The sequence below is a fragment of the Cornus florida genome, unplaced genomic scaffold (genome assembly GCF_030987335.1).
Source record: "Cornus florida cultivar Cherokee Brave unplaced genomic scaffold, ASM3098733v1 CherokeeBrave_3.0.0_Hap2_Chr08, whole genome shotgun sequence".
NCBI classification, from domain to species: domain Eukaryota; kingdom Viridiplantae; phylum Streptophyta; class Magnoliopsida; order Cornales; family Cornaceae; genus Cornus; species Cornus florida.
The window spans coordinates 8,358,136-8,381,875 of record NW_026775578.1 but is presented as its reverse complement, the minus strand read 5'-3'; the positions used below and the strand labels follow the sequence as shown (position 1 = coordinate 8,381,875).

Sequence of the window (23,740 nt, the reverse complement as noted above, 5' to 3'; positions counted from 1 at the left end):
GGACCTGCAGTTCCAACGCTGCAAATCGTGTCTGGTCATTTGGGACGTCTAGATTTTCACCCGACTCTTCCCTTTGACCAGATCCCTGCGACGGTGTTCCTTCGGTAACCATACCGGACCGCAAACGTCTATACCCAACGAGTAATAAATCGATTCAAGGGAATTGCTGTTCCCACAGACGGCGCCAACTGTTGAGGTTGAATTTCGCCGCGGTCTAGTACGACACCGTTTCCTGCAAAATAAGGATGGCAAAGTCAAACACCGGTGTTGTGCCGGCCGTTGACCCTCCGACGATCAAGTCAGCAAGGATTCTCGATAGAGAATTTTAATCGTAATTTGCTTAGTAGGAGTTTTTTTGTGCCTACCTTATCCCCAAGTCGTCTTTGTCTTTATAGTCACTTCCCTTATTCTTGATAAGGGAGTTCCATCGTCCTTAGCCCATAGAGCCTACCTCGTGGAAATCCTATCCTTGATAAGATTTGAACTTATCCCATGACAAATCCTATCCTAGATACGATTTGTCATCATTCTTATTTAATAGAATGGTTATCCTTAATAACGAGATATTATCGTCTGAGAGTTGGAGAAATCTGGTGGTAGGTCAATATTTAATTCCCTTTTTTGTTAAGTCAAGATAGGCTAGGGTTATTTTTCCCTATCAATATTTTTGTAAGGTATGAAAATGGTGTTAATAATATTAAACAAAATATGTGAAATTGAATAAAATTTTGTTATATAAATAATTATTTTCTATATATTGTGAATCAATATGAATATGAATGGTAACAGTTTAAAATATAAATAATTACATAATATTTATGTAGGGTACAAAAATGGTGTTAACAATATTAAAGAAAGTACGTAAAATTGAATAAAATTCTTATATAAATAATTATTTTTTATATATAGTGAATCAATATGAATGGTAATAGTTTAAAATGTATTAGGTAGAATTATGTTTTTTTTTATTTTTATTTTTTTGGAATTTGTTCCATGCAATTCATTTTCATTAGCAACAAGACGAAACTAAATATATATGATTATATGAGGGTAGAGCAGTCATTAGAAATTTGTTTTTTAAACCCAACCACTTGCCATGTTCTGCGATAAGCTATAAGCAACCTTTCCAACGCTTAAAATTTTCGCCTCTTTTAAGAAGTACTTACCATTTTAAGCGGTGTCCTGAAATTTTATTAAACGCACTTATTTTTAAAAATCACTTACCGTGTTCTGCATTCAGCGCTTAATTGGAAAATCAAACAGGCTTAGATTATGGTTGTGGATGCAGTTTTAGAATTTTAATCAACTGATAGATATGGTATGTTAGGCTCCGCTTGTTTGGACGTAAAATATTTTTCAGAAAATATTTATTTTTTATTTTTTTGGTATTTGGTTGTCGTAAAATATTTACAAACAAAAAAAATTAAAAATTAACAAAAATAACTTATTTATTAATTTTAGACAAGTTATTCTACATGTCCTGCCCAATGGACTTGACCTCAACCTCGACGTAGATCTTTGCCAAATATAGACAAAGTAAAAATAAAAGATTTTACCTAAAAGATAAAAATATTTAAAAAAAATATAAATTTTACGTAGGAAGAAATGGAGCCTTAATATTAAATTTGGGATAGTAGGAACTTATAAAAATAGAGTACATCAATATATAGGATATGAGTATCCTTATAATTCTTGGCAAAATATATATATATAATAACTCCCTAGTTTTTTTTTTTTTTTTTTTTTATTTTTTTTAAAAAAAAAATTAATAAAAACGTAACAAAACCTCCTCAAACTAATGTATTCGCAATAATCCCGCTGTAGTATCTGTTAACATGATTTTTTATTTTTTTCTTTTTGGGGGAAATTCAAACAATTGTGTATATATATATATATATATTATATATATAAGAGTAATTGCAAAAGCCCAAATTAATGGGTTAGGCCCAAAGGGCTGTCACAAGTGTAACATGACAGCCCAAATGGCAACAAAGGGAGCAGAATTTGGCTAGCCGTTAGACGCAGTCGAGATCATCTCAACATCTCCGCTGGTGAAGCCAAGGTGTGATTCCGGTGGAATCGCAATCAATCGGGATCAGTTAGTCTCGGGGTTGGCCTGATGAAGGAAGACAGAAACTTCCATCTTTAACTGAGCATGCCGGGACTTTATGGAATCTCTCTTTGTTACAGAGTCAAGATTACCTGAGACGGTATCCATAATCCTGTTGAGGATGCACAATTGCAAATAGGATTTTCCTTTAAACAATCTTGCTCTTCGTTCCCTCCAGACATGGTATACTTCCAGTGGTGGGAGCACCAATTAACCAGAGAGATTCAATTCGGCATTGCTAAATGGAACCCACAATGTGTTTGAATAAATGACCAAATTGGAGCAGATAATGGGCAGCTGAAAAATAGATGGGAATGGGATTCAGGGGATGATAATTTAACAATGGTTTGAGGAATCAGAAGGGGATATGGTCCAGAGCACAGAGTCTGAGCGATCAACAGTGGGTGGTGGATTGGTTCGAAGCTCGGGGACTAGGGAAGTGATGGAAGGTGGAAAGCTCCAAGAGTTACCTGTAATGAATTCTCTTACAGTAGCATTGGGTTCAACAGGAGAGTTCTGAATGGATAGATGACTGTGAGAAAGAGTGAGTGGTCCTGATGACAGCCAATTATCATGCCAAAAACTGGTAGAAACTCCATTGCCGACTATGCTCGATTAGTGGTCTAACTAAGCTCTGAGTTGTAGAATCTTTCTCCACATCCAACTATCGGAAGAGAATCAAAATACAATTTGGTCTTTCGGAAGAGGTTCCCCTTGTGGTGAATCCGGTGCACCATTCTTTGTTGCCATTTGAGTGAGCCGGTGCAGAGCTAAATGCAGGCCAATGTTGGGCTCCATGCCGGCACAATGGTGCTCTCTTTTTCCTCTTCAACTATGCTCTTTCTCTCGCTTATGCAAACCCCCACTTTTTTCTTTTTCTTTTTTTTCCTAAGTCCAATTCCATTTGTTCCCAGCAATTTCTGCAAACATCATCGATCCTCATCCTGACTGAGTCCATTCTAACACCTCAGTCACCACACTACAGTATGATGCATAAGCACCTATGATTAAAGGTTGAAGATTGAGAAAATGTTGAGATTGGGGAGAAATCAGACAGGTTATTGGTTAGTTAAACTATTCATAGAGATTTGATCAGAACTTTGTGATGAGGAATCCTTTTAGAATAATCATTTTCAGTCCAAAATTAAACATCTGACTGAATGGAGGAACTGAGAGGAGCTGCTTCGGCTCCTCCATTGGCAGCCTTGTTTTCGTCTCCCACATCACTGCTCTTTTTTTTTTTTTTTACTCTTTATATATAATTCTGATGAGACAAACAAAGCATGCATGTTAGGCAGTGGTAGTTAGCGGTCAAGGTTTTAAGGAATTGCACCACCATCACCGTCTACATCAGAGTTTTATATATACAATTGCACCACCACCATAGTCTGCCACATATCCCATCATCACTACATCAATACTCATTGATGTATTTTCTTCTAATCATTAATTATAGATCTCACTTGTCTTTTTATTCATTATGTTCCTGTCCTATTTTTTCTCCTATAACAAAGCTTTGTTTTTGTTGATACTCCGTATATTATTTATTTTTTTCTATTGGAAGGTGAAGAAGCATTAGGTAGGAGGGGTGGTTGTTGGTCGATAGTTTTATTTTATACAATATGATGAGTCAACACATTAGTTTCATAGGTATTGGTTGTTAACTTGGTTAATCAGTAATTTAGTGATCTAGAATAAGATCGAGAGTGGGTACCAGTACCATTGAAAAACTCTCTCTTGTTGATTACACTTTGTAGATTGAGTGTCAAAGAGAAAAGAAGGGTGGAAATTGCTACCGCATTCGTTACTTGGATGGTGGAGAAAATCCTAGACTCCTTGATCAATGCAGTTGGATGTGAAGATTTGTTACTTGGTTGAGTATGACAACAATATTGAGAATGTTGATAAGAAAAGGTGAGAAGCTTGGGCATGTGAAATAAAGGGTGCAAGGACAGGTTGACACTGCCACGAGGAACAGGGAAGTTACTGAAGCTGATGTCCGGACCTGGCTTGAAAATGTGTATGTTGTCACCTTGGGGTCAGAAAGCTTCTGGAAGACGAAGATCAGTAGGACAAGAGGTGCCTCGGTGGATGGTGCATCAATTTGAGCTCTCAATACCAGTTTAGCAAAGAAGCAAAGTAGAAAACAGTTGCAATTACTGAGCTCCATGAAGAGGGCAGATTCTCGACTTTGTCTCACCCTGTTCCTCCACCAGGAATAGAAGTTTCTTCAAGCAGAGGTTTTCGCACTTTTGAAAGAAGAGCATTAGCCATGAAGCGAATTACGGATGCTTTGATGGACCAGAACACTCACATTATTGGAATTTGTGGAATGGGAGGTGTGGGCAAGACTAGTGTAGGAAATTGGCAAACGTACCAAAGAGAGAGATGGCCGTTGTTTCTCAAACTCCAAGTGTGACCAAGATCCAAAAGGAAATCGCAGACATGCTAGGCAATAAGCTAGACAACAAGCTAGACAACGATGTCAGTGTTAGCGAATCTCATAGAGCACAGTTATTATGGCAAACAATAAGGACCTGGCAGAAACGAATCCTGGTAATACTTGACACTGTTTTGGGACAGACTTGATCTTTAGGCGGTGGGTGTTCCTTTTAGAGAGGATAATATAGGTTGCAAAGTTGTGTTAACCAGTCGAAGTGTGGTTTGCAATCAAATGGGAGTTCAAAAGATTGTTCATGTCAATGTGTTGCCGAAACCAGAAGCATGGGTCCTTTTCACAGAGATGGCCAGTGAAGCAGTCGATTGCAGTGATTTGAATCCATTGCAAGAGAGGTAGAAGATGAATGCAGTGATGTGCCACTTGTTATTGTGACGATCACTAGAGTGTTGAAAAATAAAAACGAGTGCATGTGGACTGATGTAGCTCGACAGCTAAAGAAGTCAAACCCAACACACATCCATGGATTGCAAATAGACGTGTCTGCCAAACTAGAGTTGAGTTTCAATTATCTGGAAAGCAAGGAGGCCAAATCATTCTTCTTATCCTGTTGCTTCTTTCCAGAAGATTATAACATTCCGATGGATGACTTGATGAGGTACTCGATGGGGCTTAGGATGTTTCGAAAAGTCCGTACCATTGAAGAAGCAAGAGGTATAGCCTGGGCTGTGGTAAGTACCCTTATTGCTTCTTTTTGTTGATGGATGGTACTGAGGAAGGGTTCGTTAAAATGCATGATGTCATTCGCGATGTTGCAATATCTATTTTGTCTAAATATGAGAACTACAGGTTCAAGGTTATGAGTGGACTGAGAGATTGGCCAATTGAACAAACATTTGAAAATTATTCAGCATCTGATTGATATCAAATGATAGTAATGATGAGCTTCCTGATATCCTTCAATGCCCAAATCTCCAGACCTTGCAACAACAATGCAATTCTCAGTTGCAAATTCCAAATGATTTCTTTCAAGGATTGAAAGATCAATTAAATTTTTTAGAAATATCTAATTTCTCAGTTTCAAATTCCAAATGCTGTATTCGCTTCCAGTCACTTCCACCATCGCTTGGAATGCTTTCTACCCTTCAAACCCTTCATCTAACTTATTGCAAGTTAGGGGACATATCTATGATAGGAAGCCCATATAATCTTGAGATTATCAGCTTTTGTGGTTCCGAAGTTGATGAGATTCCCCAAGAAATTGGCCAATTGACTTATCTAAGACTCCCTGATTTGACGAACTGTGAAGGGCTTATCAAAATAGTACTAGGCGTCATATGCAGTCTTCGTAAATTAGAGGAGCTATATTTGCCAGAATATATTAGGATCCCATTGGGCTAAAATCCTTGTCTCAATTGGCTTGCCTGCACATTTTTATTCCAATCAAGCCTTTGTTAGCTGGATCTGGGTGATAGATCGGCCTATACATTCTGGTAGTCTAGCTCCTACTTATGGAGGAAAACCAAACCCCAGGTCTGTCCCCCTTCAAGCAGCCTACCAGATGAATATCCTATACCAATTCTGATATTTACATGCTTCAGATAGGTAGCATGCATCAATTGTACCCATTGCAATGAAATATTTGTCGTGTTGAAGTGAGTACGTCATGGGTGCTAGGTCTCGAGCCATAGTACCATCATCAGTAGTTAGAGGAAGAGTTCCAACAAAGACTTCCAAACGGATCACGGGACTTGGTCCAGCCAATCCACCAGATTGGACAGCTGTTTCGGTTGATATTGGTTTGTTTGAGTTTTGAGAATCACATATGCCATTCTTGAGTTAGGAGTGTTGGGTGAGCAATATGTTCTTTTGCATAGGATTGCTTGTAAATCCCGTAGTTGGGGGAAGTTATAGTTCTGGTTTATCCTATAATAGATTCAGAGTCTTCTTCTAGAAGCTCTTCACATGATCCTGAACCAATTCCTCAGTTTGTGTTGAAGAAACTGACAATCCATTTTATAAAAAGTCAAATCTCTTCTGCGTATAGATTTACATGTGGGAGAGACAACAAGTTTCAACATAAGAATTGGCATTCCAAGTCATAAGGTTGGCCAAACATACAAATCTAATCTTTATTGATGGCTTGAAGAATTTGAAGAATATCTTCATTGAATTAAATGACGATGGCTTCAGTGAATTAAAGTCTCTTGAAATCAATTTCTGTATAATGGAATACCTGGTGAACAGAACGAAGGGGACACCGCAGGTGGCCTTTCGCAGCTTAGAAGTTTTGTTGTTTCATTTCCTAGACGGCTTCATTGAAATATGCCCTGGCCAACTCCCGGAGGACCTGGACCAATCCTTGTGCAATGTACGACAAATACATGTGAGTGTGTGTCATGAGATGCTGAAGATTGCTTCATCTAGTTTGCTATTAAGGCTAATAAATCTTGAGAAATTCAGTGTCAGTGCTGCTTGTTCACTGATAAATGTGTTTGAACTGGAAGAGCATGATGTTGAAGATGAACTTGAGCTAGATGGTATGTGCGGGATGACACGTATATGGAGGGGCCCCTACAATTTATTAACCTTGAGAAGGTCCAATTGAGTCAATGTCACACAAGTTGCGAAAGTTATTCCCGCCAATGCTAGTACAAGGGCTTGTTCGCCTGAAATACCTCTATATTAGTAATTGCCATGGTTTGGAAGAATTACTATTGGTTGTGAAGAGTTATAGTACTATTGAATGGCCATCTTAGGAAATGCTGGAGATGGAATCTTGTCATAGGATGGGGACTTTTGGTTGTGGAGTGCAAGAGATTAGGATGGATGGCGACCTTAATGCCACTGTGCAACAAATCTTCAAAGGAAAGGTTCGAATCATTGAGCACGGACTGTGTATATAGATTATATCCGATTTGGTCCTGTTAATTACAATGAAAGGTCCTCATATTTCATTGTGGACATACAATGGTTGTGTGTGTTCCTCACAGTGGGATATGGTTTTGTAGGCACTGGCTAAGGAGGAAGGTCCCAGTCACTCTTCCCCATTAGGCATCACCCACTTGAAAGTAGGAGCTTGGTGATGGTTCCGAGGAGGATGCAGATTTCCAACTAGCTCTTTCAGCAAAAATAAAATAAAATAACCAAGAGAAACAAAAGCTGTCTTCCGTTCTTGGTTATGACAATGAGGATATTTCATCTCCAGCAGCCATGTAGTGTTCCTTTTGTTATTCGTACTTTCGTAGGTGCAGCACCTTGTGCGGAAATAAAAATACTCATGTAAAATGGTGGTTCTTTGATGTATATATGTAATCCTCTGGTGTGCTTCATTATATTTGTGACGGTGTGTAAACTACTTGTATAAACAGTATTCTATCTGAGTGCAATGTTTTGTGTATTAATGAATGTGTAATATTTTGTATATTAATGAAGTAGTTGTTGTTTCTCCCTTTTTTTTGGGGCTTTACTTTTTGCTTCAAAATGATATACATATATCACTAAGTTACGTACCTTCACTATTTTAGTATATATGAACTCAGTAATGTGGGAAAAAAAAAATTCACAAGAAATTAACTTTAGCTCCATATTTTAATATTTTATTCTAGGCAATCACATAACAAGTACAGCTTTGGGGACACCTATTACAATGCCTTATGTTGGTCATATGATGGTTCTTTTCAACCCACATTGAAAAGAACATGAAGGACAATTTTAAATAAATGTCTACTTTTAAAAAAATAATATAAAAACTTTAAGGGGATGGTGTTTATTTAAAATTGGAAAGTTAATAATTATCATTTTGTCGTGTTTATTGGAGAACAAATGATTTTTTTTTTTGTCCATAGGGCACACAAAATAGAATGTTGCATTTACTTCCTCTCTCTCTCTCTTTTTTTTTTTTTTTTTTCTCTTAAACAAGTGAAGGTTTATTAATATATTCTCTTTTTTCCTTCCTCTTTCATTTTATTTCTTTTTCTCTCCTAATTATCCAGTTAAATGCACGGTAAAAAAAAAAATTTATTCTCTCTTTTCTTTTCTATTGATTCAATAAAAGAAAATTAAGAAAAATAATAAAATTCCTTCCACATTTGGGTGAACAAAATAGGCTTCGATGGATAGGTCCTTATACATTTAAATAAAATAAAATTAAAAATCAAAGGAAATCATCCATTTTTTCCCTTGGGATGCAAACGTCAACTACATTGATGAAAAGGCAAATCAGAAGCGAATAATCATGATCTATAGTGTTTAAATAGTTTTCCAAACCAAAAAGTGGAAAGAACCAAATGTTGGATAATTTGACCTTGAGTTTAGACTTTAATCAAATGATCTCTAAATTAATCATGTTGCACATATTTTATATAACTAAGAACTGCGATTGATACAAGTGTCACATTCTTTGGGCATTCATAATATCAAGTCACTAGTACTCTTTACTGCATTTTTGTGAAGTTACTGCGTATCACCGTAACTGGTCGTCAATAGCACCATAATGATTTTCCAACTCCAATATGTGAGGAGCATTGAGTTCGGGTGTCTCTACCCTATACCATTAGTTAACACATTATAGGACTTTTCTTTATTTTCCTTTCTTGTTTGTTTGGTAGAAAGAAGAAAAAGGGAAACAAAAAGGAGGAAGGAAATCTACCCATTTTCTTCTAAAAATAAAAAAATAAAAATTTCTAGCCATATTAATTTCGGGCTTGGATTCTCAATTTTCAGTTGTGGATAATGAGAGTGGACCATTATAAACATGTCTTATTTGATGGTCTAATCTCTATAATTGATTAAATACTTAATCAAATGGAGAATCATTACCCATCTAATTTTTATTTTTATTATTTTTTTTTTCAAGAATGGTAGAGATTAGTGAATAGTGCTTAGTTATTAGATAGAAGTGAAAGGATGCAAAACTCGAACACGGGCTCTCAAATACGAAGAGCAACCTAATCACTCAAACAATGCAACACTTGTCCATTTATTTCTTCAAAAGTGAAAAGCTTGAAGAAATCATCATTATATTTTTATATTTTTTGTTGTCTTTATTGTATATTTATCTCACTACACCTTCTTTAATATTTAGCATAAAAATTCAAGACAAGTCCTTTACTTGTATTTCAACTCATTTCAATTTGAAAGGTAGAATGTTTGAGTCTTTCAAAGTGTATCGTGGAAGTTAATTTTGAGGGCAATTATATATACATATATATATTAGCATTATATAAATAATTTGAGATTCCTAAGAATAAATTTTAAGTTTTCACATATTGGAAAATTTGAAAAAATATTCAAAAATCCATTAAATTGACATTTTTTTAAATAAAAAAATTGTTGCCTAAAAACATAATTAAAAAACTCCAATTATAAAGAACATTTGTTAAAGCACGTATATAAACAAATTTAAAAAATACCCTCAAATAAAATCACACAAGTTGGTCAAAATTCAACTAATCAATGTATACAACTCTAATCAAACGACTAAAGACATAAAAGTTTGAGAGAGAACTTACTCTTATAAATGAATACTTAATATTTGATTATTTAATGAAGAACAAGTAATTCAAGCATCTACTGACTTCAATCATTTTCCTCAATTTAAGGTTTTAGAAGACATAAGAAATGCCATTACTAGGGGCACGTTTGTGGACTGGTCATTGATAAATATATTCTGTAATAGCCTTTTCCTTTCCTACCGTACGACGTCGGTCCAAAGCTACTCCATCGGGTATTAGTAAAAATGGGACTGCCCCCAAAAAAGCAAAAAAGTAGAGGGGGAGAGAGTGTGGGTGTGTCGGGTGTTGTGACAGTGGTATATAGTAAGTCTTTAGTCCAACTGATACTTTCCTCTTTCTTTCTTTAGGGGTTCGCAGCGTCCCGCAAACCCTCAAAAACCCACCGAACATGGTTTGATCTTCCGGCGAATTTCGCCGCCGACCGATCGTTTTCGTCACCATATCACATCCATATCTGTAAGTCCTTCTCCATTTCTCTCAAATATTCGATCATTTGGTTCAATTTCGTTATTTAATCTTCAGATCGGGACTCGACTCTCAACTCCTAATCTTTAAATTTAGCTTCAATTATTTCACTTTTTCTTGTTCCAATTGTTTTGTTTAAGATATTTTTTCCTTTGTGATCGATCATTTTGGGCCTAGCTTTTGCAGTGTTCTTGTTGATTAAATCATCAGCATCGGGAGTTAAAACCTGTTATTTGGTGAAATTAAAACCGCTAATTCACGCGCGTGCTGTTGTGTATTCACTGACCATATTTTCTCCCATTTATTCGTATCATAAGTTTCAACATTTTTCATGTATTTGTTTCTTTTTATTTGTATTCATCTTTGGGTTTAATATCTTATTTTGACCTGGTTTACTGTGTTGAAATTTATTTACATGTATTTGATTTTGTGGTTGATTCACTTAATTAACATGAAGATGGATAAGGGTTTATGAAAGTACTAATCTTTTTTTTGGGGATTAGAATATGTTGAATGCTGAATAGTGATATATGTGTTCGTGTAACCCATTGATGGGCAGAAAAAAGAAATGATTATGGAAAGGATTGAAGACAAAATGCATTGGGGTTGAGTGGTATATCTATGTTAATTCTTTCAATGTCTGTTTCTGTTTGTACTGAGTATATAGGTTGATTTGAGTTGCGGAATTCTATGTTATAAGTTGTTTCAAATACAATCTAGTTTCGAGTTGGAAAAGATTATTTCATTAAACCTTTGATGGTACTTACTGTGTGGTTTATGATTTTCATTGTTTTAATCTACTTTTTACTGATTTCAGTGCTTGCTTCCTTGGATGTTCAATTAAATAATCTTTCTGATCTCCAATTCTTTTTATCTTATGTAATTTCTTTTCTTTTATTTGCTGAATTCAACACTTTTTACCAATTAAACTGTCAAATTTTACATATCCATGCATATTGCACATAGATATGACCGAGTTTGTTAAACACCATGGCATCACTGTCAACTCTAGTAAAAAATTTGAATTGGATATCGGCATTCTCATGTTCTTTGTGGTAACAGTCCAACTTGGGAGTGTGTGAGTTGATCTTGGATTTGGGACTGTGTTAGTTGATCTAATCTTTATGCTTTCATTCAAATTTAAAATGCAAGACATGTGTCTTGACTCGATATATGTTCATTTTTCTAATTGTTTACAATCTTTGAAGTAACATGTGATTTGTAAACTGAACATTTACAGAGAACACAAAGTGAAAATGAGATATTGAGCATGAATATGAACATAAACATATTTGAACTATCACTTTTTAATTTTTTTTCTTTATTTATTAAGTGCTTGAAAGATTATCAAGGGTGACTTTCTTACTTTATCATGACTGAAGTGTCTTTATGTGTTCTAGAAACAAGTTTGCTTTACCCCGTATTTATTTTTTTACAAGAAAGCACAATAATTAGAAGTTTCTATTTATTAAACAGTTTGCTAAAAATAAGTTTTCTTTATTATAATTAAACTTGAGATGGTCCTCTTCCTCTGTATGCTTATAGTGTGCTGAGTGAATTTTCAAATTCAATAAGGTAAAGCTCCATTCAAAATCTTCTTGTCTTCCTATAGTTAGTAACAAGATCTCACGGCTAAAGAGTATCAATAATCACGCCATGTTTCTTTGTGAAGGTGATTAGAGCTGTAAATGAGTCAAGCCGAGTTTTGGGGTGTTCCACTCCAAAAAGGTGCTAATCGAGGTTTGACTAGTCAAGATTGAGCTTGGCTCACCGGTGTTTGAATGAGCCCGGATGGTTCAATTGAGCTAATTCTTGTTTGTATGACTACTTAGTGTGTGTGTGCATGTCTATATATGACACTTCGATGGAAGAAATCACCATTGATCATGGCTTCATTGTCCAGCATTTGAGAGAGAGAGAGAGAGAACTAATTTGTTTGGCAAAAGATGCTGTTGGTTGTGGTTGTCAACGACAGGATTTGCCTTTTCGACAGACGTCAATTTGCTTGGGCTATGTGGCGACTAGGTTGTGTGCGTGCAAGAAAGAGAAGGTAATGGAGATAGGGTTTACAGATAAGCTGGCTGCTAGGATTGTGTGAGTGAGTTAACAGAAGGTAATGGAGATAGGGGTTACAAATGTGCTAGCAGCTAGGGTTGAGTGTGAGCGAGAAAGAGAAGGTAATGGAAATTGGGTTTAATGATGGGTTGGGTAATGGAGATGGGCTTGTGTTTTGGGCTATTTTATTTTCAAAAGGAATGAATATAAGTTGGTCTGGGCTGGGTTTGGACTTTTATTTGTTAGTTAAAATGAAGTGTAATGGTTAATAAGCCTTCTTAACACAGCCAACACACACACACACACACACACACACACACACACACGAGCTCAAAACGTGTCATTCGACGATCTTGTTCGTGAACGTCTTCACAAATAAACGTGATGTGGTGGGGGTTGTGTGAGCTCGGTTATTTTAATAATTGAGCTTTAAAATTCAGTTTGAGCTTGGTTCATATACTAAATAAACAAACACGAATTGAGCTCTTAAAGAGCTGTGCCTCAGCTGTTCGCTAATAGCGAGGTTCATTTATAGCCCTAAAGGTGATAATTTTTTATTTATTTATTTGTGGACGGTGATACTGCTGTGCTGTTCTTTTTGGATTTTCTTTATAGCATGGAACTAGGTTGGTGAAGAGTTTTTTTTTTTTTTTTTTTCATGTTTAGTAACGCTAGCACTTGTCAAAAAAAAAAAAAATAAATGTTTAGTAACGCTAGCAAAGAAATGCACGAGCGATGCACGTAGTTCAAAAAGTTGCAACAATATATGATGGTGAGACATTCTTCTAAATTTTTTTTATTTTTTATTTTATTTATTTTAAATATAGTTTAATAACTCGTAGGTATTTAAAAAAAGAAAATATGACAAATTGGGACCTTTACTGTCATTAAACAACCCAAATCCATCCACTAGAAGGCATATGATGGTGAGACATTCTTTTAAAACAATTTCTATAATATAGCTCAATAACTCATGGACATTTAAAGAAAGAAAAGATGACAAATTGGAACATTTAGCCGTTATGGTATTTTTCTTGAGATTATAAGTGCTAAGGCTTGCATCTTGTTAAAATTTTGCTGATCTCTATCAAAACTTCAGCAATGTGAAGAAAATCAATACATCAAGTAGTCTGAACCTGAAATATGAACAGATAATAAATCTAATTAACAAATGAACTAATAAATAAAAGCAGCACATAACCAACAAATTCAACACGAGGAATACTCACCTTGTGTGGTGAAAAAACAAACAATTGGTATAAATAAGCAAATCTAATTAAAGGATTAATACACAATATATACGTAGGAAAAAGAGAAAAACCATTTATGAACTAATTCACAAAGAAAGGAAAAAAAAGAACTAATTCACGAACAACCATTTGATGCTTGGCTTGTGTGGGTTCCTGTGGGTCATGCCTCATTCTGCTAGAGAGATGGTTGAGGCTTGGAGAGGGTGTTTTGTGGGGGCCCATGTTCGTGATCCTTGGAGGGCAACGCCTCTCTGTGTGTGGTGGTGCATTTGGCTTGAGAGGAATAGGAGATATTTTGATGGGAAGGAGAGGCCTATTTCTTTTCTTAATTTCTCTATTGTTTCCACTCTTTTTTGTTGGGTCTTGGGTAGAGATTATAGATCTTTAGAGGAAATTGTTGATTTTTTGGCCTCTTTGAAATTGTAGAGGATGTTTTGGCCTGTGTTTGTTCCCTTGGGATGCGCTTCCCTTTTGAGCGCTTTTTATACAATTCTTACTTATCAAAAAAAAAAGAAAAAGAAAAAAAAAAGCCCTATTTTGTATCCATGTGTACACCACACACACACACATGTACCTAAAAATAAAAATAGCTTATAATTGCATTTTTTGCGTGCACATGGCTTACAAAAGAAAGATTCTCATGCATCAATATGTACCTTTTCATTTTTATATTTTCTAATTATTTGATGAGAAGCATGTGATTATGAATCTAAAATTTCAATTATCTTGGAACTAATTCAAATACTTGTTTTAGTTGTGCTGCAATCTTTGAACGTTTATTAGACACAACTAATTTCCCATTGGGCCTTTCGTCTTGGTACATTAATCTCTTTAAATAAAATCCATATGCTTTGCCTTTCAGGGAAAAAAATAAAAGTCTTTGAACTTTATCATTTATCTTGGAACTAACTCAAATATTTGTTTTAGTTGTGCTGATAACTCCAACTTTTTAATAACCAAAATAATAAAAAACATTAAAAAAATGCGATCTTTGAAATTTTATCATTTCTTTGAATTTATGTGCACCAAATTGTTATGTTATTCAATTTCTTGCATAAAAAGCAAAAAATATCATTAAATCAGAATTTTTTTTAAAAAAATGTATAGAAATAATAAAAAATGCTTAACACTTTTATAAGTAGGTAGGAGAAATGTACATGCAATGCATGTAGTTGAAAATCTTTGCAGAAAATAATTTTTATGATACAAATGTTAAATAATTACACAATAAAAAAAAAATAAAGTAATAAAATCAAATGACATGATTAAGATAAATGCTAAATACTTTAGACATGAAGAGAAAAAAATTGACTGCAATCATTCAATACAAATATTTTATCAGATATGAAAAACTCAATTAAATTGGTAAAACATTTAGAATAATATGAAAAAAAAAGCATTACAACTCAAAGATTGATAAAGAGGCACAATGAAGTGCTTACCGTGCGTTGCAATAAAATCTCAGGATCAACACCATCTAAAATTCAACGATTTTGGAATTTTCATTACAAAGATTGAATGTCTGGACACAAAAACAATTTAAATCAACAACAAATCCAGCAAAGAAATGAAAAAAGTATCGAATTCATCTCTTTGCACTGGACGACCTAGAATTGACCATCGGGGAGGGATCAGATTACCCTTTCTTCGTTATCAATTGAGGATTGTCGCTCTGTTGCAACACACTCCAATCAACACCCGATTTGGTTACGTCATACTTTCCACACTTCTTTTTTTCAACAATTTCCTTATCTTGTTTTGCTAACTGTATATGAAAAGGAAATATGTTGATAACCATAATTTAGTTTTGCCGAAGGTTTGTGTCCTTTGGGTATCCTTTTAGGAATTAAGCGATTAGGAAACTGTTTAGGAAAATAAAATTATATTAGTAACTATAATTTACTTTTGCCGAAGGTTTGTGCCCTTTGGAGTGTCCTTTGAGAAATGGAAAAAAACTGTTTAGAATAAGGAAATAATATTAATAATTATAATTAATTGCAATTGATAAAAATAGTGAAAAATGTGAAATAATAAAAAAATCCTTGCACTTTTATAGATAGCATAGATAGATATGCATGTTTGACCAAATTTATGATATCTTTTGTGTCTATGGATAACATCGGCGAAGTTTGAATTAAACTATTTAAGAGAAACACTAGGCATTGTGAAATGATTGTTTATTGTCTTGTAAGTTTTAGAAGTCTATGAAAATTCTGTTGGAACATTTCTTTGAGCAATGTATTTTTCTATTTTTAACTCAATGATTAAAAGCTGAACGAGTTTGTTCTCTTTACTAGTTCAACATCCATGTTGCGTCTTAGATATTTTAGTTTTCAAATATTGATTTCTCATTTCAGGTAAATATCTTGTGGTTATTGGGTGGGTGATGGTGCCTTTTACCAAATTGATTGCTATCAATTATATGATATATTTGGTTGGTTAAAAAGGAATACTAGTTCCAATAAATATCAACTTATCAAGGTTGCAGAATGAATAGTTTGTAGCAATTTATTTTGCCAGTGGATTGAATTTAAAGGGAAGACAATAAATAGGAGACACAATTGGATTTCATTTCGAGTCCTGGCATAGTAAGTTGGAATCCTGTTTGTAGTGGGTGTTCTGCTTAGTGTCCTTGCATGGTTTATTAGTTTTCCTTTGTTGCGAATTGAATATTAGAGAATGAGATTAACTTAGGTGGTTCTTAGTAGTGACATTTCTTTTTTATGCAACACAAGTAATATGGAGTAGACATTTTAATCCACACATGTATTTGATGGATGAATGGAGTGTGACTAGGAGAGATAAGATAAATAATGACAGTGTGAGAGAAATATTAGCTGTAGCAACAGTTAGTGAGAAAATTAGAGAGTAGACTTAGATGGTTTGGACACATATATCGGAGACCTAGAGACGCATTGGTTAAGCGGGGTAGATTAGTTGTAATAGAAGGTAAGAGATGGAGAGGGCTACCAAAAAAAATAGGGGACGAGGTTATTAAAAATGAATTAAAAAAATTAAACATGGCAGGGGAAATGGCATGTAATAGGAAAGAGTAGAGAGAGAATTCACGTGGCCGACCCCGTTCGTATGGGATTAAGGCAAGGATGATGATGGTGATGACGACGACGACGACGATGATATATTTGTTTGTTTTATAGTCACTAGGCACTTTGATAGTTAGTTATTGGACAAGGATAGCCATCATGTGTGGAATTTGAATTTCGTTTTGTAAGATTTTTCAGTTTGCTGGTATGATGGTTGTTCCTATTGTGACAAAACAGAGTTATTGGTAGAAGTGTCGGGATTTTGGTTATTGCTGCTGGTGATGTTTGAAGATAAGTAACTTAGAAATTCTGTTACATGTTTGTGGTTTTGTTGTCTTGTTACTTGGACTGAATCTGTATTAGAACTTCTGTTACTTGTTTGTGGTTTGGTTGTCTTGTTCCTTGGACTGAATCTGTACTTTGTAAGGACCTTTTTGTTCTTCTGTTGATAAGTTATCCTTAAACATTAGGGGGCTATGTTTTGTAGAGAGAGTCTTGCTTCGTTAATGTGTATAATTGATTTGGCAATCCTCTTTCTTGGTGCAAGCTTTTTAACTTGCTGCTAGGACATTAATTTCGTCAAGATTTTACAGATCTTTTGTAGGCCATAAATCTTGATATTTTAGGTCCTCTCTTTTCAAACTTTTAACTTGTGTATCATGAGATATATATATATATATATATATATATATATATATTTGTTTTTTTTTTCGGTTTTCCATTTCTTTCTCCATGTCAGTTTACTTTAGGAATATTTGTTAGCATTTAATGATATTTTATTTATAGTTCTCTTGGTATAATTCAAGTTTCGGCCAACCTTCACCACTATGCTTGGAAGACACTGGTTATTAGCTGTTTAGATATTTGATTTAGTTCTACAGCATCCGTCTATAGTATTTTTGTGGAAGAAATGCAGGGGTGAGACACTGAGGACTTTGGTTTGGTGCACTGCTGCAGCAATACTAAAGTTCACCTTGTTTTTTTTGGATGTATATCGAAATATATTTTCTAAAAGTGTAAAATTGTCATCCATAATCTTTTAGTTAAGCAGGATATTACTCGAAAGATTTATAACTTATAAGTAGAGCTATCCAATGAAGTCATAATGCCATAACTTAATAAGATATTGACTCTTATGTGCCTTTTAATTCTTGCATACACCGACACACATATATTGGAATGTTTTAGTTACTTCCTTTTGACATGTAGTGTTTTGGTTAGTTGAGAAGTTGGGGATCTTTTGTGAGTGTTCAGAATAAATTTTAAATGCATTGCTTAAGTAAATTCTGAGTTCCTTTTTTCAATTGATTTTTCTCTTATATTTTTGATGAATGACAATGTGTTAGATTATAGTCACTTAATGCTTGTTTACCCCCCTGTATGCGGCACTAAGAGATTTCATAGATGCTGTTTAATTTTTACAAGGTTCTCTCTTACATATGCATTACACAGAACAGATAATAATTATACAGAGCAGATAATAATAAGATTATTAGCGGCTGATATAGTGATAATTCATGCAACATATGGCATGGCTAATGTGTTTTTGTTCATTTCAGATGCCAAATTTATTCTTGTCTTTTTACTCTTTTATTAATTCCTTTATTTTAATTTTTTTTTCAGTTTCCACTAGGCTTTGCTGCCATGGAAGATGCTCAATCAGTTGCTACACTCATGGATTCCACGAGCTCTAAGATTCAACAACTTCAGAAAGCATTTGCTGAGCTCGAAAGTCATCGTGCCGTAACTCTGAATTTAAAATGGAAACAACTTGAAGAACATTTTCATGGACTTGAGAAGTCCCTGAAGAGGCGTTTTAATGAATTGGAAGACCAAGAAAAGGAACTCGAGAGCAAGGCAATGGAAGCCCAAGAGTTGTTGGTGAGGCGTGAAGCAGCTGTCACAGCCAAGGAACAAGCTTCATTGGAGAGGCTCCAAGAGAAGAGAGATGCTGCAGTCTCTGCAATTCTAGATAAGCACAGGAAGGTATTTCCCGGAGAACCTGCTGTTGTCACGAGTGAGGGCCAAGGTGGAACAGCATTTGTGGAAGAGAAACCACCTGATGCCATGGCTGCTGAGACTCCTGAGAGTAACAACGAAGACATGAAGAAGACTTCTGAAATTGGAAATGTGGAGGTGATGTCTTACCCCCAGCTAGTCAAATTATGTCAAGAGATGGACTCAGAAGGGCTCCACAAGTTCATATCAGACAACCGTAAGAATCTTGCTGCCATAAGGGAGGAAATTCCACTTGCATTAAAGGCTGCAGCTGATCCAGCTTCTTTGGTTTTGGACTCCCTCAAGGGTTTCTACTGCATGGAACTGCCAAATCTGGATGGAAAAAAAGATTCAAATCTACTGGGTCTACGCCGAACATGTATCATGTTGATGGAGTGCCTTAGCATTTTGTTAACAAGCCTGGATCTGGGCTCTGTTTCAAATGTAATCCCAGAAGATGTAAAAGAACGAGCAAAGGCTATTGCTGAAGAGTGGAAACCAAAGTTAGATGATCTTGATGTGGATGCTGGCAATGGGAACTCCTTAGAGGCTCATGCATTTTTACAACTTCTAGCCACTTTTGGTATTAATTCTGATTTTGATCAGGACGACTTATCCAAGTTAATACCGATGGTTTCTCGTCGTCGCCAAGCAGCTGATCTGTGTCGTTCCCTTGGATTGTCAGATAAGATGCCAGGTCAGCTTTTGTTTATTTATTTATTATTTGAGTTTGGGTATCGGGTTGGGGGGTCAATGTTGAAAACACATTGAACATTCACTTGACAGGATGAACTTGCTTGGGGTTTTATATCGCATAGAACTTGGGTAAATGGGGTACATATCTAATCTGTAGCTTTTAGGAAAGTGGACATCGGTAAATTGTAAGAAGTGTCCAATTTTTCTTATAATCTGTATATGAGAGTGAAACAACCTGTCTGAGAACATTAAGTCTTTAACGCGAGTACATGTACTCATTGGAATTTTTTGAGCACTGGAGACATGTTAAGCAATATCCAATGGAACTGCCGGGTTACGTTTCTCTCTTGTCAGATATGCACCTTGTATTTTCCAACAAAAGGCATGTTAGACGCACCCCATACTTGTCGGTGCCCATGTCATAGTGTCCTAAAGGGGTGTTTTATGCATTTTTAAAATTTTAGACAACTTAGAGACAAAATGGACAAGAAGGGTCATCTCTCCTAAAGTAGTTAAGGATGGACCCCCCTCCCTTTTTTATTTTTAATTTTTAATTTTTTTTCTTTTTTTCATTTCATTTGATAACCTACAGTGTAAGTATAATGGGCCGGGTGCTTCGCGGTTCGACCCAAAAGCTAAAACTATTAAGTGGTGCTAACACCCAACCATAGATACCCAATCACTTTCCTATCCGGATCCGATGTGGGACAAGACCCTTCTAACATTCTTCCCCTCCTGAACTCGCAATGCACTTGTTGTGGTCGGACCACCCGGCGTTGACCCGGGCACCTCCCGGGTGGGCTCGTCTAGGCGAGTACTTGGCGTGACACCGGACCAAGGACTGAGTCTGGCTCTCATATCAACTATAATAGGTAGGGAGCTTCGTGGTCCGACCCAAAAGCTTAAGTTATTAGGTGGTGTCCAACCCACATATACCCAATCACTCCCCCACCTGGATCCGATGTGGGACAAGACCCTCTAACAGTAAGCTTGTAGGTTCGTGCTTCATTGGATTTTGCGTTTGTTCCATGTGAAATACTCTATATTTTCTCTTTAATAGACTTTTTTTATAGAAAGTTTCTTGGCATTTGCTGAATAATGGAGTTGAGGATGTTGCAGCTTGGGTAGATGGATTCATTTGACAGAGAGTGCAGAAGTTCTCAAGGGGACTGAATTATTTTAATGTCATACTACTATCAGTTTTTGTAACTGTTCTATGGTTCACTTCAGTCTGCTTGGACTTTTCAGGTGTAATTATTGTTTTGGTGAATAATGGAAGGCAAATTGATGCTGTTAACCTAGCTTTTGCATTTGAGCTCACAGAGCAGTTTTCACCTGTTTCATTACTGAAATCCTACTTGACAGAGGCAAGAAAAGTTTCTTCACCTGTAAGATCTGGAAATCAATCTCCTACTCTGCAGGTTTGTTCTTCAAATATGTTAAACAATGAGTTCTATTGTTTCTAGTAATTTGCTCTCCAAAATTCCAACTAGCAAGCAATACAATTAATTTGAGCCTACTAAAATGACATTGTTTTTAGTGTGTGTAAGTAGTTCTTTTCCAAATATCTAATGCATTTCAATTAGAGTAGTTTATTTAATGCTTCGACACTGTCAGCGTTTGGATTGATAAAATACTAAGAAATTTGATCTAGTAGAGCTTGAAAATTTATTCTCTAGTGTTGTTTCCTTTGGGATTCTCTTGTTTGCATACTATCGTTAGAGTATCAGGGGTAAAATTTTGACTTTAATGTACTGGCAGCAGTACCAAGTGTTTGGACCTAACTTAGTCCGATGTGGCTGATGCTAGATGTTAATAGGATTTTGTCAAGACGGAATATGAAAATTTTATTTTGTGCTCCTGTTTTGGATAATCTAATAAAGTTTCTGGTGTTTCAGAATGAGGTCAATGAAAGGGAGCTGACTGCACTTAAGGCTGTGATCAAGTGCATTGAAGACCACAAGCTTGAAGAGCATTACCCCCTGGATCCACTCCAAAAACGGGTTCTCCTGATAGAGAAGGTGAAGGCAGACAAGAAAAGGGCAACAGAAGTTGCAAAACCTCAACCCAAAAGACCCCGTGCTAATGGCGTAGGATATGTGCCCCGAGTCACTAATGTTGCCACTGACAAGAATTTCTATCCTAGAATGACCGATAGGTATCCCCAGTACATTTATGACAGACCATATGTTTACCCCGGACCAACTGACAACCATGTCCCCTCACTTCTTGGTTCTGCTACTTACAACCTATCCCCTAGTCATGGCAACTACTTTGGAAATGGCTTCCAGTACCAGGCTCCATATCTTCACTAGTTAGTAGGATGTTTAAGCTTTGATTATGATCCTCTTAACTGTTAGTGTTAACCCTTCAGTTCGTCAGATGCTGCAATGTATGATCATTAAAAAAAAAAAAAAAAAGAAAAAAAAAAATCGAAAAAAAGAAGGAAAACAACTAGCCATGTTGATCTTTAATTTGTTGTACAAGCTAATACTGTGATCCTTTTAATATATGTACTGTTTACTTTGTTGTGTAGTTATTGTTTCTCATAGCATGTTTAGGCCTTTTGTGTAGTTACCATATTTATGTTTGTATGATGCAGGTGAAGATCCTTTTGCCTATAGTAAGCATGAAATTTAGATTGTTGTGACCAAGTTACACCACTTTGTATATTCGGATGATGCGCCATGTCTAATCCTGCTGTATGTGATTCCTGCTTTCTTTGGCATTCACTGATGTTTTTGAGTAACTAATATGCTTTTCTATAGGGACTTTATGTCATAATTCCGACACAATTTCTCAATAATAATTGGTGTGTAAAATTCTTAGGTTTCAATTATAAGTGCTTATTCAATTCAGTTTTTTATTTTTATTTTTATTTTTTTTATAAAAGAAATTCAGTACTTAATTCTGAATATATTTAGTGATTATTACTCAAAAGATTAAAATATACTTCATTTGTTACTAAACCCCAAAAATAAAAAAAAATTAAAATTAAAATCATAATTACTAATTAATATTTTAGCTATTAAAATTTTCGTATTTAATTTTTAATTTTATCAAACAACAGTAAAGAACTTTTTACTGGATTATAGTAATATCATCACCGAAACTTTTGCATGTTGGAGTGATGTGTAGACATGTGGTCCTTGTTCTGCGAAGCTATTCATTTTTTTTTTTTTTTTGTAATTTTTAGCCAGCATTCTTTGGACTAGGGTTTCATTCTGTTCTCTCATGTTGCTTTACAACATGTAGTCTTAATCCATTTCTATTTTATTTTGTGCTCTCATGTTGCTTCATGCTGTCATAATGTGGGGCAAGTGTAAAGCCAAATTATCTGATTGGGAACTCTTTTATAGTAGTACTGATATGTAGGTGATTTTTTTTTTCCCTAGTTGATCTGTAGGTGAAATGATTTAAAACATGAAGGCAGTGTAGGTTTGTTTTGTATTGTAGAACCGACACATTCCAACTCAAGGGGAAGTACTGTGTTTTTTCTGGTTCGATTTCTTTAAGTTTGATGGGTCTTGCCGTCTTGGGTTATGTTTTCCAGACCAACTGAACTCGGGTTAGTTCTGACAAGTTTGTACTTGAATGAAAGGGCTTGATTAGATGGATCTCATTCTACATGTTCAAAACACAAAAGTGAACTTGAAAATCCACGAATATAGAGCTTCATCATAGCATGTAAATATTATACCAGAAAATTGCATCTCAGTGTAAGGGAGTAGAAACTGAGAATATACAGAAAAAAACCGATCCACCTTGCACAAATATGATAATAGACAAACACTACAATCAACATAGAAAGACACCATTCACAATAAGATTCAGAATAGCCAAAATGTCCAACATTGTGTACTAAAACCTAATACATTCACCAACAGGTTAGTGGCTTAACAGTACTAAGCTCCTACTTCTCAAAGAGAGGTCAGGGGTTCGAACCTCAGTTGAGTAGAGGCATGTGTGTGTGACCAACTAGGAAAAACAAAAACCTAATACATTTTGTGCTAAAAACTCATGCATCCCAAAAGAATTCCTGTGTGTGTGTGTGCTAAAAACTCATGCATCCCAACCCACCCACAAATGCCTGGCATCACTAGCATACAGGGTTACATCCATCACTAGGCGTAGACGAAAAAGATTTTCAAGCTTATGAAAATTACCTTGAAGAAGTTCACCATGTCAGACCATTGGAGAATTGATAA

The 23,740-nt window shown here is 35.4% G+C and overlaps 2 protein-coding genes across 2 annotated transcripts; both read left to right on the top strand.

Annotated features, from left to right (window-relative positions):
• Window positions 1–4,498: 4,498 nt before the first annotated feature.
• Window positions 4,499–4,907, top strand: LOC132269671 (disease resistance protein RPS5-like). Its single transcript, XM_059770923.1, has 2 exons — window positions 4,499–4,600; window positions 4,707–4,907. The coding sequence occupies exons 1-2, from the start codon at window positions 4,499–4,501 to the stop codon at window positions 4,905–4,907; spliced, it is 303 nt and encodes a 100-aa protein (XP_059626906.1).
• Window positions 4,908–10,335: 5,428 nt separating this feature from the next.
• LOC132269213 (FRIGIDA-like protein 3) lies at window positions 10,336–22,067 on the top strand. The gene is made up of 4 exons (XM_059770317.1): window positions 10,336–10,480; window positions 18,462–19,533; window positions 20,781–20,953; window positions 21,431–22,067. Exons 2-4 carry the CDS (start codon window positions 18,483–18,485, stop codon window positions 21,845–21,847), a joined length of 1,641 nt encoding a protein of 546 aa, XP_059626300.1. The 5' UTR covers window positions 10,336–10,480; window positions 18,462–18,482; the 3' UTR covers window positions 21,848–22,067.
• The last annotated feature ends 1,673 nt before the right edge of the window (window positions 22,068–23,740 follow it).